We start from the raw sequence: 17,188 nt of genomic DNA, 5'->3' as shown, positions 1-17,188 counted from the left end.
GTTATCTTAAATTAGGAATGTTTTCTCTAGGGCCAAAGATTATGATGAGTCGTGCTTAGATAGGAGTCATGCGTAGATCCTGGGTATAAATATCAAACCCTGGCTATTGTAAAAAATACACAATCAATCCAATACAAGTTATTTACTTTTTTTGGCTCTGGCCACCCCTTAGGAGTAGGAGTAGAGTAGATTTCAACGAGTTCTTTAGCAAGTACGGCTGCATCGATCCGGTCGACCTCGGCTACTTGTTTGTAAGTACCGTCATGGCTTATACCTCTGTTCATACGACTGCATCGATCCGGTCGACCTCTACTGCGACTCTGGTATAAGTTAGTTATCGATTCTTGTCTAGTTCAAGTAAGGCTGCATCGATCCGATCGACCTCCACTGCTCGAACTAGATTAAGGTTAAGTTATCGGCTCTATCTAAGGGTGTCGTTCCTTCAGATAGATTTATTAAGTTACCGATATTGCTTATTGCTTCTATTATTTATTTAATTACAACAATATCACTTCGCCCGATTGGGATTGATCTAGATCGGCCTTATATCTTGTTTAACCCATCGTTTGCTAATCTAAGTTGATCTAATCTACACTTTAAATGATGCGTTATGTTTTATCGGCTGTTTTATATCAATCTTGATCGTGCATAACGTGCAGTTAACGCATGTCTGATCTTAAGTAGATCTATTGGCTAGCAAAACTGTTCCATGGTCCGTTATCATGGCCTGTGTGATTCTGTCTCACACCCCACTGTTAGCACTGTGGAGTAGGGATCGTTATTTGGTAGATCTATTCCTGAGAGAGCATGACCTTAACTGTGCGTTATGCCTGAATCGGCTGTTTTAGCCGATATCGAGCGCTTTCACGAACAGTTCACATTATGAGATCGTTGAAGTAGGGATGTGTTGAAAGATGTGTTAGCCTCATGATCTTATTATTGTATTATGGCATGCATGATTCTGCCTCATGCCCCACTTATATTAGTAATAAGTTAGGATCGTCGAGTCTATTGTTGTTTCTATGGCCTGCATGATTCTGCCTCATGCCCCACTGGTCATAGCGATAGATGAGATCTAATATGTTCATTAGATTTATCTTTATTAAATGGTTGAATGATGATAAGCTATTTCTTTTATATAAAAGAGGTTCGGTTACTTACAGTCATTGGCTTAGTATAAATTAATTATTATTGATATCTTATTGTCATTGACCAATGTTTGTCTAAATAATGATATTAATCCTGAACGATAACTGATTTTTTTTACACAACCACATGAGCTTTAACTGATTTATTCTTATGAATATGCTAGAATCGACTATTTAGTCGATCTCCATTCATATCGGCTCTCAGAGCCACACATTCGGGACTATCTGGCAACACCGGCATGTTTCGCCCTAAATTACTGATAAACTTTCTCTCCTTGTCAATTACAGGATCAAATTGACTAGCACGTCTTGGGAGGAGTGCGCAGGATCGACCATCCCTATGCTGAAGTTGGCGGACCTCTGGCTCCATCGAGCGGATCCTTCCGGCTTACTCGTGTGCCCTCAGCACGGGATGAAATTTCTGTGTTGACAATGTTCTATATTTACCTTCAGGTATTGTTTCGGGGTCAGGCTCATGGTTCTTGCCGCACTTTTATGGATGCTCTCTCTAAGAATTTCCACGTGGTATTAGATCACGGCCTAGATGCGCGCCTCATAGTGCATGTCCTTGACGAGTTTCTTGGCGGCTTTGTCAGCCACAACATCCGCCTTGGCCTTGTATCCCTCCTCGCATCTAAAGAAATCCTGCATATAGACGTGATGTATCCAATCATTATTTCAAGAATGTCCAATCAATGTGATGTATTGAGCAATGTAGTGCGAGAAAGACTTACCCAAAGCTCGGCCTTGACATGCTACGCCTTGTTGGTGAATACCCTGCCATTCTGATCAGGGGTGTCGGGGACGGCGGCATAGTAGGCCCACATGTAGGCTGGCACGATAGTTCCACCGAACTGCACCAGGCCAGGGAACTTTTCATTGATCAAAAGACCAAGGATGCCGTTCACATGGCGTGCGTGATCACCCCCACCGACCTTCCTCCAAGCCCTGCCCAAGTGATTAAGATAAATTATTAGTTTCTATTGTAATTTTGAACATATCAAATAAAAAATTAGTGATAACATCTAAACTTACTTACTTGTCTCCATCGGGTCGAATCAGCGGGCATCTCTCAAGAGGTATCGATCGCCTCGGGAGGGTCGAGGGACCTCACAACCACACACACAACAAAGTAGAGGAAGAGGTACCCCCTGTCTCCTCCTCCACCCCTACCTCCTCCTCCTCTACCTGTACCTCCTCCTCCTTAGAGGATGAGTGAGCGGAAGGTAACTCAAACGGCGACGAAGGTACAGGCGACGATGGCCTCATCTTGCCTCCATCCTTCCCTCGACCCTCAGCTACATCGGACCCTTTACACATTGCTGTCGCTTTTGAGTAAAGCGATGTTATACTCCTCATACCGCCCACCATTGTTCAATCACCTGCAATTAAAAAGAGTAAACCAATTAGCACAGATAATACATCAAAATAGATGCAAAATAAACAAAACATACTTAGAAAATAACATGGTATGACAAATAATAAATCAATTAGCACGGATCATACATGTATTAGAAATAATCATTATGATCGGGATTAGCTGGATCATAAGTCTCATCATCACTATCACGCATATCGATATAATCATCTCCATGCTCCAAAGGAGGAATGTCATCATCACCATCATTGCTTAGATGTAATCATTGAAGTAATTCTAAGTCCTTCACATTCTGAACCTCATTGCCGGTGTCCTCGCCAGCACCACTTTCATTGTCTACTTCCATACCCTGAGCTTTGGTTAAGTCTATCTCAAAACTCCCTTTGAGCCCATCTTCTTGAAAGATCTCTCCGTTATATGTGTTGGGGTCTATGTTGTAATCTTGATTGTTTGGGACAGGTAGTTTACCGTGTGGCGATACCTTGTACACAACATCCCAACCCTTAAGACGGTCTATAGTTTGGCATGGGTATGAGAGATAATAAACTTGCGTGGCCTGTTGAGCCACAATGTAGACATCGTCTCCTGGTAAGATGGATGATTGTTGAATTTCGACTAGCCTAAGATTAGGGGTCCGCCTCACTACTTCAGGATCAAACCAATGGCATTTGAATATAATGGGATTAAGAGGTTTGCAACCATGAAACATGAGTTCGTATATTTCTTCAATTCTTCTGTAATACTCAACCCCATCTAAGCCTTGCATAAAAACTCTGGTGTTTGTGGTTCTTTGATTGGGCCGACTCTGCTCGTGGCTTGTTGTGTGAAAGCGATATCCATTCACATCATAACCAGTAAATAACCAGACCCAATAGGCACAACCATCGGCAACCTATCTCAACTTGGCACTCATAGACACATTGGTTTGTCCCTACAAGTTCAAGCAGGGTAGTTCGTTATATTAGTCGCACGTACGAGCAACTTGTAATGTCAAACTACGTATGAGCCAAATTGGACAATACCTTCTGTTTGAACCAAGAAATGAAATTGGGCATTCCATTTCCCGCACCCTCTCTAAGAAGGGTCAAAGTTTCCTACGGGGTAGGTTCCCTTGATTCACGCTAGAATTGTTCATGAAATTCCCTGTACCAACGAGAAACAAGGGAGTTGGACACATAATTGTGACTACTTGAGAAAAAGTTTGTTGAGGACTTACAGCATGTATGACTCCACTTCGGATAGGTTGGTCAATACATATAGCATAATAGTGCACCATTCTTCATGTTTCAAGGTCTTGTTAGTCACACCACTTGCACTTCCTAGTTGCCCTCGAAAAATGCTAAGGTTTGATTCATCTTCGCCAGCATTGTAATGAGGAGGTGGATTATGCATGCTAGGAAGGTTGTTAGCATAGAATTTTGTTGTGAAGTTTGACACCTCCTCCAGAATGTATGCCTCTGCTATGGATACTTCAATTTTGCATTTATTTTTACATTTAGATCGAAGAACCTTTTGAAATCTCTTAATTGAATAGCACCAACTGCCCTACATAGGCCCCCCATTCGTGTCTCATACGGGAGGTGCAAAATTAAATGATACATCAGATTGAAGAAGCCAGGTGGAAAGATCTTCTCCAACCTATAGAGCAACACATGTGCCATTCTTTCCATGTCTGTAACCATGGTACAAGATAACTCCTTAGCACAAAGCTGGCAGAAGAAATTGCTCAACTCCATTAGCACTATCCAGACATGCTCAGGGACATAGCCTCGAACCATCACCGGTAGTAGCCGCTCAAGCCATATGTGGTAGTCATGACTCTTGAGTCCGTTTATTCACAAAGTAGCTAAGTTCACTCCCCTCTTCAAATTCGTTGCATACCCATTAGGGAACATTAACGTCTGGAACCATTCTAGTACTTCCCTCCTTTGGGCCCTCATCATAACAAAATTGGCCTTAGGCTTTCTCCATGACCTCCCACCTCTGGGAGGTGCCATGTCTAGCTTTGGTCATTGCATAACCTCGTCTGATCCACTCTAGCCTTAACATTATCATTTGTCTTATCAGGAATGTCCATGATTGTACCAAAAATTACCTCGATGACATTCTTTTTAGTGTGCATTACATCAATGTTATGTGAAAGTAGAAGGTCATCAAAATAGGGGAGGTTCCACAAGCACGACTTGTGAGTCCATGCATGTTCTTCACCATATCCCAGAAAACAATCTCCTTGGTCATTGACCTCGAGAGCATCTAACTGAGCACGAACCATGGCACTAATCATCATCTAGGGTGCAGGGCCTTCAACTACTACATCTTTCGTAAAGTTCTTGATGTCTCATATGAATGGATGGTCAAGAGGGAGGAATTGTTGATGTTTGTCGAACGAAGAATACTTGCCACCCTTCGTCAACCAAATGAACATCAAAGACGCCTTGCATACTAGGCATGAGAACTTCTCGTGAACACACCAGCCGCAGAATATCCCATACGCGGAAAAGTCATGCATGGAGTACTGGTACCAAACATGCATTTTGATGTTTGTCTTTGTAGCTCGGTCGTATGTCCATACCCCTTCCTCCCAAGCACAGACCAAATTATCAATCAGAGGCTCTATGTACACACTCATATTATTCCTCGAGTGTTCATGAATTATCAATGACAAGAATATGTTCTATCATTAAAAGCAGATGCCAGGGGGGATTGAGAGGGATAATGAACATGGGCCAATAAGTGTATGAGGCAGTCACCATTCCATAAGGATTGAACCCATCTGTTGCCAGCGCAACATGTACATTACGAGCCTGTAGAGCTTTCTCACGATGAATCATATCAAATCTTGTCCATGCTTCACCATCGGATGGATGCACCAGCTTCTCAGGATTGTATCAATGTCTGTATTTGTGCCATGTCATCTATTTCGTGGATTCCTCAGTCATATAAAGTCGTTGGATCCTCGGTATGAATGGAAGGTACCGTAGGATCTTCATGGGGACGGTGAGCTGCCACTTCTGACCATCACCAGAGTCTACCTCTAGGAACCTAGATGATTTAAACTTCACACAGTACTTTACTTCCGCATGTTCTTTCCTAAATAAGATGCATCCCTTCGGACAAGCATGTATCTACTCATATGGCATCTTAAGTGCACAAATGAGTTTCTGTGCCTTATACATGCTCTTTGGCAGGATGTGACCATCCGGAAGCAGGCTACCAACAACTGTCAGCATAACATCGAAGGCTTCTTGACTCAAGCTAAATTGGGACTTTACGGCTATTAAGCGTGCAATGGCATCCAGTTGAGAAACCTTGGCATGCCCGTGAAGGGGTTGTTGTGCCACAGATAACATATCATAATACACCTTTGTGGTTGGCTCTGGCTCCTCCTCCCTACGTCATTCATCGAAGTGTGCTTTATGATAGTCATTTAACATGTCTCCTACCCCAGCATCAGCATCATAATCCCTGATGCGTTGTCTCACGACCTCATCTCTCACACGATCGGATTCACCATGGTAGATCTACTGGGTATAGTCCGCCGTAAATCCATTCTTGCAAAGATGTTTACCCATGACCACCCTTGTTTGTCGACGCGTGTTTGCACAAATGCTGCAGGGACACCAAGTGGCATGTGCTCCTTTAACCCTTGCAAATGCTAGTTCCAAGAAAGCATCGGTCTTCTCAATCCATTCATCGGTGAACAAACCCTGACTAGAGTGGCCCGTGTACATCTACTCACAGTCATCCATCCTCTAACATATCAGCAAGTAATATATAAATCAATTGCATCTATAGGTTCATATACTGTCTAATAGGTGAAGATAGGTTCTAATCCCATCCGAGGATGTGTAGATGGGGTTAGTTTCCATGCTCTACTCATATCCGAGATAGAATTTTGGTAGCACCTCCCCACTGTTCTCCAAATACACGTCCTGGCATGGAGATTGTGTATCCGGAGAACAACAGAGAGATGCTATCAAAAATCTATCTCGGATCAGAGTAGAGCATGGAAACTAATATCATCTACATATCCTTGGGCTGTCCAAAAAAACGTGGGCAATTCAAAACAGATATAGTTATAGATATGCAAAGATCTGCATATTTCCAACCGTATCTCTTTTGAACGGGAGACGCCTAGCTAGGTTACATGATATACAAACATCCTATGTTTCACATCATATGGAAAGAGGGGTGTAGGATGCCTCACCTTGCTATAGGGCAAAGTGACGAGTCGATGACGGCGGGGAACGATCTTTGCAATGGCCTCTTCTGCAACAAAGGAACATAATAGTGTCAATTATAAATTTCGACAGCACCTCCCCTGCATGGTGAGGTAACCACAACCTGCAACAAACCAATGGCACGATGGCCGACAACCACATGCACAACTTATATTCATACTCAAAGATGACTGACTTGCGTGCACAAATTAGAAAAATCTAAGGGCCTGTTTGGAATGCGGAAATTTTTCCCTATTTCTGTGTTTTTCCTGTGAAATTGAACTGATTCCTGTGAAATCCTGTGCGATTCCTGTAAAATTCTTGCGTTCCAAACAGGCCCTAAGCACTTTGTCCCTAACCGAACACAAAAGGGAATGAAAACGATATCCCAGCCAACCAAACAAAGTGTTTTTCATTACACTGTAGCCAACCAAACAAAGAGTTCAAGCCAACCAAACAAAGAGTTCAGCCTGACGTCTGAACATGTGGAGCTGAGTTAGACAACAGGTTTGATAGGAATAGGAGATGATAAATTCAGATCAACGTAAAGTGCAGTGCAAGTTAATACAAAGCATAAGTAACCTGCATGAAGGTGCATAGTTTAGCGGGCACTGAAATGATCAAGTCTGGAGAGTCAAACATATCACTGCCATTTGGTTCTTTTTAACTGCATAGAAGTTGTGAAGTATCCCTACTTAGTGGCAATATAAGACAGGCAACTAGTCTGAAAATTTAAAGCTTACGCCAAATGTGCTGAGATTGCATACAATTTGTCAGAATCTAAAATAGATCTACACAACCTCCTGCAAATCATACATAAGAAAGCATTGTTTATATACAATTTGTAAGAATCTAAATTAGATCTATGTAACCTCCTGCAAATCATAAAAAAGAAAGCATCGTTTATTTGTCAACTACTTGCACCAAAGAATTAGTTAAAACACAAACAAATAACATATTTTGTACTGATATCTAGAAGAGGACACTCGAAATAAAATAGGTCAATTGCTAGCATGTTACAGTGGCTTATTTATCATATCACAAGGAAAAGAGTACTGATAGGTCAACAACCTCCAAGTGGAATTATAAAAGGAAGAGGTGGAGCCACTGAAAGCTGCGAAAATATTTATCAATTTTTTAGTGCAATGAGCTCAAATGATTATTATCACCATCAGAATTTGTGTAGTTACATGCAATGCAATTTCCCTGCTAGTCACCAATCAACGGTTTGCATGCAAGCTTGAAAAAGATAAAAACAGAACACTGACCAAGCTTTACCAGTGGTTCGCAATGTCTAATACTTTGATCTGAGGCAAAAATGACTCCAAAATACCTTACTTTTTATCTATCAGTTTGGAACTTTGGTTCAAATTGTGGAAACTAGGAAGGGCAACTTTCTAGGCGCCTATAACAAGATGTCCACAAAATCACACACAAGGATATGCTACAAATAGCGAAGAACACAGTAAAGCTATCGGCGTCGCGGACTCACAGAAAAGGTGGCCAGCGACATGGACTCGCGTAGAGGCGATCGGTGGCGCGGACGCGCAGGAGGCGGCCGGCGGTGCGGAGACGTGGGTGGCTCCCGGGGCGGCGAAATGGTGGCGGTGGGCTCCTGGGGCGGCGAAATGGCGGTGGCGGGCTCCTAGGCGGCGAAACGGCGGCAGCGGGCTCCCGGGGCGGCGAAACGGCGACGGTGGGCGCATGGGCGGCGGGCGCCGGGTGCGGGAGGCCAAGCGCCGGGGGCTAGTGTGAGCGGTCACGGGTGTGGGGCCGGCCGCGTGGTCTGGTTTGGGTGCGGCTGTGTGTTTGAGTGTGTGCGTGTGTGTGCGGCCGGGTGCAGGACTAGGGTGGTTACAAGGGAGGTTTGTCGAGTGCCCGCGATCTAGCACTCGGCAAACCCCCGTTTTGTTTTTTTCATTCTCAAAACATAAACTACTGCGCATGTGTGGGGCCCGTAAAGCTATTTGCCGAGTGTCCCAGTTCTGACACTCGGCAAACTACAGGTTGGGCGAGTGCTAAATCGCAGGCACTCGGCAAACCCTTTTTATTTTTTTCCCCATTTCCAAATCCTAAACTATTGCGCGTGTGGGGCCCATGAAGCTATTTACCGAGTGTCCCAGGTCTGACACTCGGCAAACCCCATCTTTGCCGAGTGCCATCCCAGGGACACTCGGCAAAGTTAGCAAACTTATTTGTCTTCTATTTTCCTTCTTTTCTATAACGTGTTTTCCTCAATTAGTTCCAATATACTTTGAAAATACCTTCTCAAATTCACTGAACAATATATATTTGATTTTTCTAGGAATATTATTCCATTATTTCGTGCAGTTATAGCTCAAATTCAATCTATATTAATTAAAATTCTATAATTACACTTAATAAATTAAAATTATCAAACAGTTCCAAAAAATTACCAAAATTACACATGAATCAATCTATGTTCTCTATTGCCTAAACAAAAAGTTTTGAAGTCAAACCCCAATTCGGCCAGTCACTTTAACTCCAAATCTTACCAAATCCTTCTCAACGCTATGATTCTTTTTCTGAGATATTTTGGTTTGTAAACATCGTATGTGACGGATTGTGCGAAACCTTCTCAATTTTTACCACGGCTTCCACGAATGATATCACGAGATCTTGACAAATCTCATGATTTTCAGACTTCGTTTGCTTTTTTTAGAATTTAAAAACCATTCGGCCACACGTTCGTGGTCGTGTTTCCTGAACAAGATGTTTAAAATTTCTTTTCATTTCCTGGGTAAGGTCTCACACCGGACTCAATAACATAAATATCATTTTTCTACTCATTTTATTATATTATTTGAATCACTTGCCGTTCAAATTTGACTTATACAAAAAAATTCCTTAAAATACAATAAATTAATTAAATATAGTAAACAGATCCAGAAATATACCAAATCCTAACATAGAGTACCACATGTTGTATGTGGACAGTAGAAAAAGTTTCAAGGTCAGAAGAGAAAAAAACTTATTTATTTGCCGAGTGCAAAAAAAAAAACACTCGGCAAACTTATTTCTTGTCGAGTGCCACTAACGGACACTCGGCAAACTCCTAACGGCCGACACACTAACTGATGGATGTCCACGTGGCGGTTTTTTGCCGAGTGTCTCCGTTTTGCCGAGTGTATTTTTTTTAGTTTGCCGAGTGTTTTTTTTTCAGGGCTCGGCAAAGAGTTTGTTTGCCGAGTGTGTTTTTTGCAGTACTCAACAAAGAACTTGTTTGTCGAGTGTCCGATAGAATACACTCGACAAACATTTTTGCACTCGGTAAATCTGTTTCCGGTAGTGTGTCTCCTATCTCGGAGCTGAGATCTCTCAGCAAGCAATCATCGTTCGCAGGAAAGCGAAACCATCGTGCGCATGCATTCCTGCAAGTTCTCGTTGCAGCAAACAGCGATGCATGGCCTTTGTTGGCCTGGGGATCTGGCGGTGTGTGTAGGCTGTTTGATGAGAGCCAGACTGAACTGACTTTGTCTTTTGCACAAAAACACTTCAGGGATGGTTCGAACATGAGGTGCTTGCTTCAAGATCCAATCTGAAAAATAGTTTGTTCACTGTAGGACCGTTTTCATGTTCTTTGTGCAATAACACCTAATCATTTTTATGTTATTATACTAATATAAGTTGCTGGTAGGCCAACTCAATTCATTCCCCCAATCAAATGCAATTCATTTGTCAAAACTAGGGTCTACTTTTGATCCCAGGATTTAAGCTAACTTTTACTCCCTCTAACCAGAAAGGTTGGTGGGCCATACAGTAACAGTAGCCAGAATCGTTGTGAGAGCGCCGATCCTAAGCGTCATATAATGTTCCATATTACATTTCGAGGATAAATTAGGGGGCAACAAAAAATGACACATATACACTTTCTTTATTCACTCCCTAGGTGTTGGTTGGACCAAGACAAATGATCTGTATCCACAAGCTCTACACTTTATTGTTACCATGTTTAGTACTCCCTCCGTTCCAAATTATAAGACGTTTTGGCTTTTGTAGATATATAGTTTTTTGTATGCACTTAGATATATATACTAGGATGTATAGCAAAAGCAATGTATATAGAAGAAACAAAACGTCTTATAATTTAAAATAGAAGGAGTAACACTTTTTGAGAACCATCTTACTTCAACTTGAGGGCCACACAAGTTATCCGAGATAAGCTAGAATTGCACTTTTTGATAGCATTTGAATGCTAGAATTACGCCCTTTCTAGAACAAAGGGAGTGGCAACTAACTATTACTACTCTAAAAAAAGATGCAATTCTAGCTCTTTTCTTAGTCAAACTAACTTTTCTTCATCGAGGACAACTGGACGCACATAACCCATACTCTCCACACTCGCACCATACGCGCACACACACGCAAAGAAGAGATTGGGAGGAAAGCCTCCTATGCGTGAAAAACACGTAATGCCATCGAACACACACACATGCATGTACCCTACTTTTTCTTTAAAAAATCTAGAAAAAAAGGTGCAACACCAGAGTTTGAAACCCAGTGGATAGCATCCCAGTGGACTGCCTTACCATTGGACCAAAGGCTCTTTTGCTAGTCAAACTAACTTTGATCAATCAAAGTTATAAACTTAATCAAACTAACTTTGATCAAGTTTATAAAGGAGTAGACGAGTAGCAATACTATGACACTAACAAGTAACAACATATAGGTATATTATAAAAATATATTTACTTATTTAGTATCATCATACTGATAACTTTTTATAAACTTAAAGCATGTTCGCTTGCTCGTAAACGATCGTAAATTTTCAGCCGGGAACAGTGTTTTTCTCTCACACCAAATCAGCCAGCAGTAAATAATCCACGATACGATACAGCCTCCCGAACAGGCTTTTAGTCAGCCCCTGAAGGGTCTGACTTGATATACTAGGCTTAGAATTGCATTCTTTTCATACTTGATAGTACGCTTAGAGTTGCATTCTTTTATACCGGAAGGAGACCGGGTACTTCTAAGGGATCCCAGAGTCTCGGGACAGCGGCTCCAACGCAAAGGTCAAGATCCACCTTTAAGCCCAGATCTGGGCAAACATGGGGCTAGCTAAGCAACGCCAGTCGCTCCAAGTTCGTAAGCCACAGGTAATGCCGAGCCGAAATACACGAGGTACAGTTCAGTTCAGAGTATCGGCTGCACTTGCACAGCTGGAGACACGGTGGGTACAGCACAACCGAATCGTAATAGCATTCAATCAACCAATATTGTACAAACAACGATCAAGATTTATCTGTACCGGTAGTGTGATCCCAAACTTACAACACTGTAATACCTTTGCTCTGGTAAACCTACTTCGACAGCCAGTAGATGAAGATGAGAAACGCGCAGACAGATGCAACGAGCGAAAGAATGATAGTGTCCATGGATTTCTTCCTTCTGATAGACGAGAGGACGTGGTTAATCTGTAAGGTTGAGTAAAGCATCCATGAGATGTATATCCTACGAAGGCATGGAATGGGCTTCATTGGTTATATCAGATGCGATACATACTGTTGGAAGCCGGCTGCTGATGTTGCTTATCTTTGTAGTGATGCCACCGAATGTTGACCGTTGAGTCATGAGAGAACCTAGCGTTGCCTGAGCTTGTGATATCACGTTGTCCATCTGGTATCATTAAATATAACTCTTCAGGCATACAGATGATAGTATTCATTGTTGTGAAGTTGTAAAACATGTAGTATTCTAGACAAAAGTAGCACAACAGAAGGCTTTCCCTGAAACAATCAAATTGATGGCTTTGCTATCTAACAAGTATATAAATAATATAATGGAGATTAGTAAGGGCAATAAATGCAACAGTAACAACAATAAAGCCTTTTGGTAACTAGATTGGAGATTAGTAAAGTCAACAAATGAGAAAACAAATAAAATCTTCTGTCTATATATGATTCTTTCCCAATACCAGCAAACAAAGAGTACATCTTAATCGACTATCTAGCCCCCAATACCAACAAACAAATAGAGTACACTTAATCTACTATACTATCTAGCTTTTCCACATCAGGCACAAATTTTATAGGTGCTTACTTTTTGCATCTTAACCATGCAATTGTCAGATCCTTTAAAAACTACAGCTTTTGTTCATTGTTGCCTATTGTTATCATGCCCAATTGTTCCTGGGCATATGCATGTAGGGTACCAACGGTACCAACTGAGTCTATGAAGCAAGTGGCACAAAAAATTGAACAACAATGGTTAGTGCAACAAGAAGCGTCTGTTGGGCTAATTTGCAAATATTTGCAAGCAGAACTTCAGAAACCCCTAGGCCTCCTAGGGTATCAAATTTATATCGGCAGGCAGAATTCCTAATAGTCAACTATGAGTGCAGTGCACCCTGGTATCCATACAACTTGATAAATATCATTAAAAACATTAATAGCAAGCTCATGAACTACATTACTTTTTTTAGTCATAATAGTTCAACAGTTCATGTGTTACAATGTCACATTTTCTTTTGTAAGCCAAGTGTGCAGAAACTTTGGATTTTCCTAGTACACTGTTCATGTTAAGACACTATGAGATCTCGTTGGGGCCTAGCTCAGTAGCTCCTACTTTCTCTGGTCACAGATATAAGTCCATTAGTACATCAGCCTCTAGAAATATCTATAAAAATATATTACTTTAAATGAAAAGAGATATATGTATTATGTAAGTATATTAACACCAACCTTGTGTTACCAATCTACATAAAATTTAGAGACCACTACCTCCGTCCCACAAAGAATGCAATTCTTGGTGCATTCTTTGTCAAAGTATCTAAAGTTTGACCAAATATATAAGGTAAAAAACATTAGCTTTTATTACACCAAAATAGGTATACTATGAAAATATATCTCATGACAAACCTAACAATATTTATTGATATCATAATCATTGATACATTTTTATATATAGTTAGTCAAACTAAAGATCCCTTAACTTATACTATGCTAGAATTGTATTCTTTTTTGGTCGGAAGGAGTAATAATCAATAAAATAGTTTTGACTTTGGTCAAACCTAGACTATATTTGTGATTGAAAGACGGCACGGGCTGCCTGCTGGCGAGCACAGAAAGCCAGCGGGTGCTGGACCTCAGTGCGCGGTTGGCATGGCCAGGGGCGGCCTGAAGAGCGGAGGCAGCAGCACCATGGGTTCCATTGCTGCTCATGAAGGGGAGGAGGAAGGGAAGATGAAGAGGAGCACAGGGGGAAGGAATCTGGACTCTGGTGAGGAAGGTGCCCAGGGAAAAAAATGGACAAAGCACATTGTTCCTCTCCTCACGGGCTAGAAATGATTGATTTAATATGTGTGGTGTCTTTTAGCAAATTAACAAATTGCCAGTGTGCCAACCAGCCAATTGCACTTTTTCCGTGTCTTCTAGCCACACAACATCACTTTCCGGGTCCTATATTAAATTTTTTGAAGGAAGTACCCACAACACATAGACATAGTTTGTAACTTCAGATATCCTTAAAATCTTCCACAAAACATCATTTGCTCACTACCAGTTGCAGTGAGTTTCATCCTCAATGAGAACAGAAAAAACATTATAAAATCTGAATCATATTCCACCCCAACTATAGCCTCAAAGGTTAAGCATGTTTGACTTCCTGTTGGATGTGTAGTTTTTAGATAGGAAACATTAATGGTATGGACCTGTGGTATTTGGTTGTCAGCTTCTCAAAAAGAATTGCTCTTTCCAAGTGTTGGCAATAAGAACAGTGAAGGCCAACATGCTGAAAATAAGATTTGGGAACCAGTTAGCAGGAGCTGATGTTGATATAGCTTTATAACAAGAAGACTCCTTTTGCTTTAACTCCATCAAAATATGTTTCATAGCCATGTACCATGAGTTAACCTATTCCATGCTTGTTAATTGTTAGTTCATGGTAAAACTCATTAAGCTCCTACGTCCTGAAACAGAGCGCACCAGTAGAAACTTACACTGAAGAATGCAATCAATCAGCTTTTTGAGCCAACAAGTGCAATTATTCCAGGTATGTCCAAAACAAAGGCAAGAGGTCCTAGGTGTTTTATCTCAACAATAATACAGAGAAACTTGAAGTTTTCAACTTGTTCTCACTGAAGTACAAAACTAAGTATTGCACATCAGGAATGTTTGGTCGAAACTAATTACTAGTTAGACAACCAAAAGTGATATTATACAGACATATACTAAAAACTAGGCAACAACCAAGTGCTGTTTAAATACTATGGTCAGGCTGCAGAATTACTTGGTGCTCACAAACATATTGATGTGGCAAACATGTTCACTCAAAAAGTATGAACCATTTGTCATCGGTGTAAAAGGTAATACTGGCATGGTAGCATGGGTCCATTTCTATCAATTTCCAAGGAGGGGTACGCATGGTTCTTTATTTAACTTCATGTAGTGAGTTCCTTTATTTGACCCAGTGCCATGAAATCATCTTCCAGTAAGAAAGGGTAATGGAAGTTCTAGTCCAAATGTTTGGAATTCATATTGATGCTTTTTTACAGGAGTGTCCTTCCATATTGTTCTCTCAAGAAGAAATAGGAGAAACAATTGAAGGATGCCCAAAAGGAGGATATTCGTACCTGTCCAGTACTCCTGCCAATCGCAGCTTGTTCCCTGAGAAGAGCTTGATCAGCTGAGTCTGATGGATCTTCAACATCAAACTTTGCTCTGTCAAAATCTCTCAAGTCAAGGAGAGAAGCATGTTGTTGTTTCGCCCTGAGACTTGATCGAAGCCGATAGAATTCCTATATTGGATGAAACAAATCATGGTGTCAAAATGGGAGTACAGTCATGTCATATGTGGTGCTTTCTTAACAGTACATTCAAAGTAGTTATGACGAATGGAACTTTAGTAGTCTAAGAGGGAACTTTAGTAGTCTAAGAGGCAACCAGGACCTGAGTAAGGTCTTGCAAAATCTCCATATGACGAGTCAGAGTATGAGAAAGAACTTCAGAACCTCCTGACGATACCCAAGTTTGCATTTGCGAATTTACTTGCTGTAACTGCTTCAGTGATCTTTCTATATCAGACTCAATATCGTTCTCCGAACCATCTGATTTCATAGAAACCAATTTACGGTATGCAATCATTTGGTCATCTAACTGAGCTTCCAACCTCCTTGCCTGAAAGGGGAGATAATAAACCATTCAAAACATGGTAAACCTTGCACACCAATAACCAGACAAGACAGGGAAAACAAGAGTAGCCTACAGCATCATGAAACCATAAAGACATAAAGTTAGCTAATACAGTATGCCATGTTTCGGAACATTGGCAGTCTTAAACCAGAACGATTTTAAAATATATGGCCGTAAAGCATAGAAGTGGGGAAAAAACAGGCCACCACAGGTAGATGGATTGAAATCCTCTATTACCAGTAAACATACATGGCTTCGTTATGAAGACAGAGCAAGTCAATGAAAGGTTCATTAGAGCTGCAGGAAACGAAATCTAGACAGTATAGCATGCAATCAGTGCACCATTGCTACAGGTTGCCCCTTCACTGGGCAAAATGCTAAATGCCGTTACAAGCGAACAACTACACTAACGGATTGTCGAAACGAAGATACTAAAACCAATTCAACTTTTTTGGCACAGCATTCACTGCGGACACGAGTAGCCTACGAATTCAACGACCAACAGAGCAGCCCTCTCCAAAATCGTCCCTCCTCACTTCTGCGCGCCTGTATCCCCACTCCATCGCGGAATTGACAGGAGCCAGATCCCAAGTAGAGACTTGGGAGACACGCACGGGGCTACGCAGCCGCAAGAGCGGGACCGAGAGGACCCATGGAACTGCAGATGGGAAGAAAAGCCCGTGGGATCCGAGGGCCGGGTCACCTGCTTGCGAAGGGCGTCCCAGGAAGACGCCTCCATGGCCCCCGCTTCCTCCTCGTCTTCGGCGCCGTCCTAGCGGTTCGTCGCGTCGGGAGGACGGAGATCCCGTCGACCCACGGCCGCGGCCGCGGCTGTGACGCCTGGTCTAGATCTCGCGCGGGCGTGGGCGCGGGTGAGCGGGCGGGCGGGCGGCGAGCGAGCGAATCGGTGGGAGGGAAGACGACGGGCGGAAGGGGTGGTTGGTGGTGGCCGAGCCTGATGCGCCGATGTGTTTGGTGTGGGAGATGCGTCAGGTCGGGTGGGTGCGGCCGAGCGGCAACGCTTTCCCCGCCCGACCGTGCTCCTCCGCAGGTGCGCTGCAATGCTGCCACTCTAGATTTTTTTTTTAATTTTAACATTTTTTAAAAACTAATTTTAAATCTAATTCGGTCGGTTTTTTTTAAACTAATATTTTTGGCCACGCCAATCTAATACGGTCGGTTTTTTTTAAACTAATATTTTTGGCCACGCCTATTGTCCTGGCGTGGCCAAATACCTGTGCCGCGCCATGCATGGTGGCGCGGCAAAGGGCTGACGTGGTGGCGACCGGAATC

The 17,188-nt window shown here is 42.1% G+C and overlaps 1 protein-coding gene across 1 annotated transcript; it reads right to left on the bottom strand.

The window, feature by feature from the left end:
* Positions 1–11,942: 11,942 nt before the first annotated feature.
* On the bottom strand, positions 11,943–16,873 carry LOC136551791 (Golgi SNAP receptor complex member 1-1-like). The gene is made up of 5 exons (XM_066543335.1): positions 16,599–16,873; positions 15,653–15,880; positions 15,337–15,501; positions 12,270–12,383; positions 11,943–12,181 (listed from the first exon to the last, which is right to left on the bottom strand). Exons 1-5 carry the CDS (start codon positions 16,632–16,634, stop codon positions 12,068–12,070), a joined length of 657 nt encoding a protein of 218 aa, XP_066399432.1. The 5' UTR covers positions 16,635–16,873; the 3' UTR covers positions 11,943–12,067.
* Positions 16,874–17,188: the final 315 nt, after the last annotated feature.

Source organism: Miscanthus floridulus, chromosome 4 (genome assembly GCF_019320115.1).
Source record: "Miscanthus floridulus cultivar M001 chromosome 4, ASM1932011v1, whole genome shotgun sequence".
NCBI lineage: Eukaryota > Viridiplantae > Streptophyta > Magnoliopsida > Poales > Poaceae > Miscanthus > Miscanthus floridulus.
Note: the sequence above shows the minus strand (reverse complement) of the source record. Positions and strands in the feature narration are given on the sequence as shown.

Bases quoted from the DNA above. Each gene is read 5' to 3' on its own strand.
- LOC136551791 (XM_066543335.1), bottom strand. From the start codon at position 16,634: ATGGAGGCGTCTTCCTGGGACGCCCTTCGCAAGCAG. The intron at 15,881-16,598 runs GTGACCCGGCCC...CTCCCCTTTCAG, and splicing joins GGGACGCCCTTCGCAAGCAG to GCAAGGAGGTTGGAAGCTCA. The intron at 12,384-15,336 runs GTACGAATATCC...TAATGATACCAG, and splicing joins TTGGCAGGAGTACTGGACAG to ATGGACAACGTGATATCACA.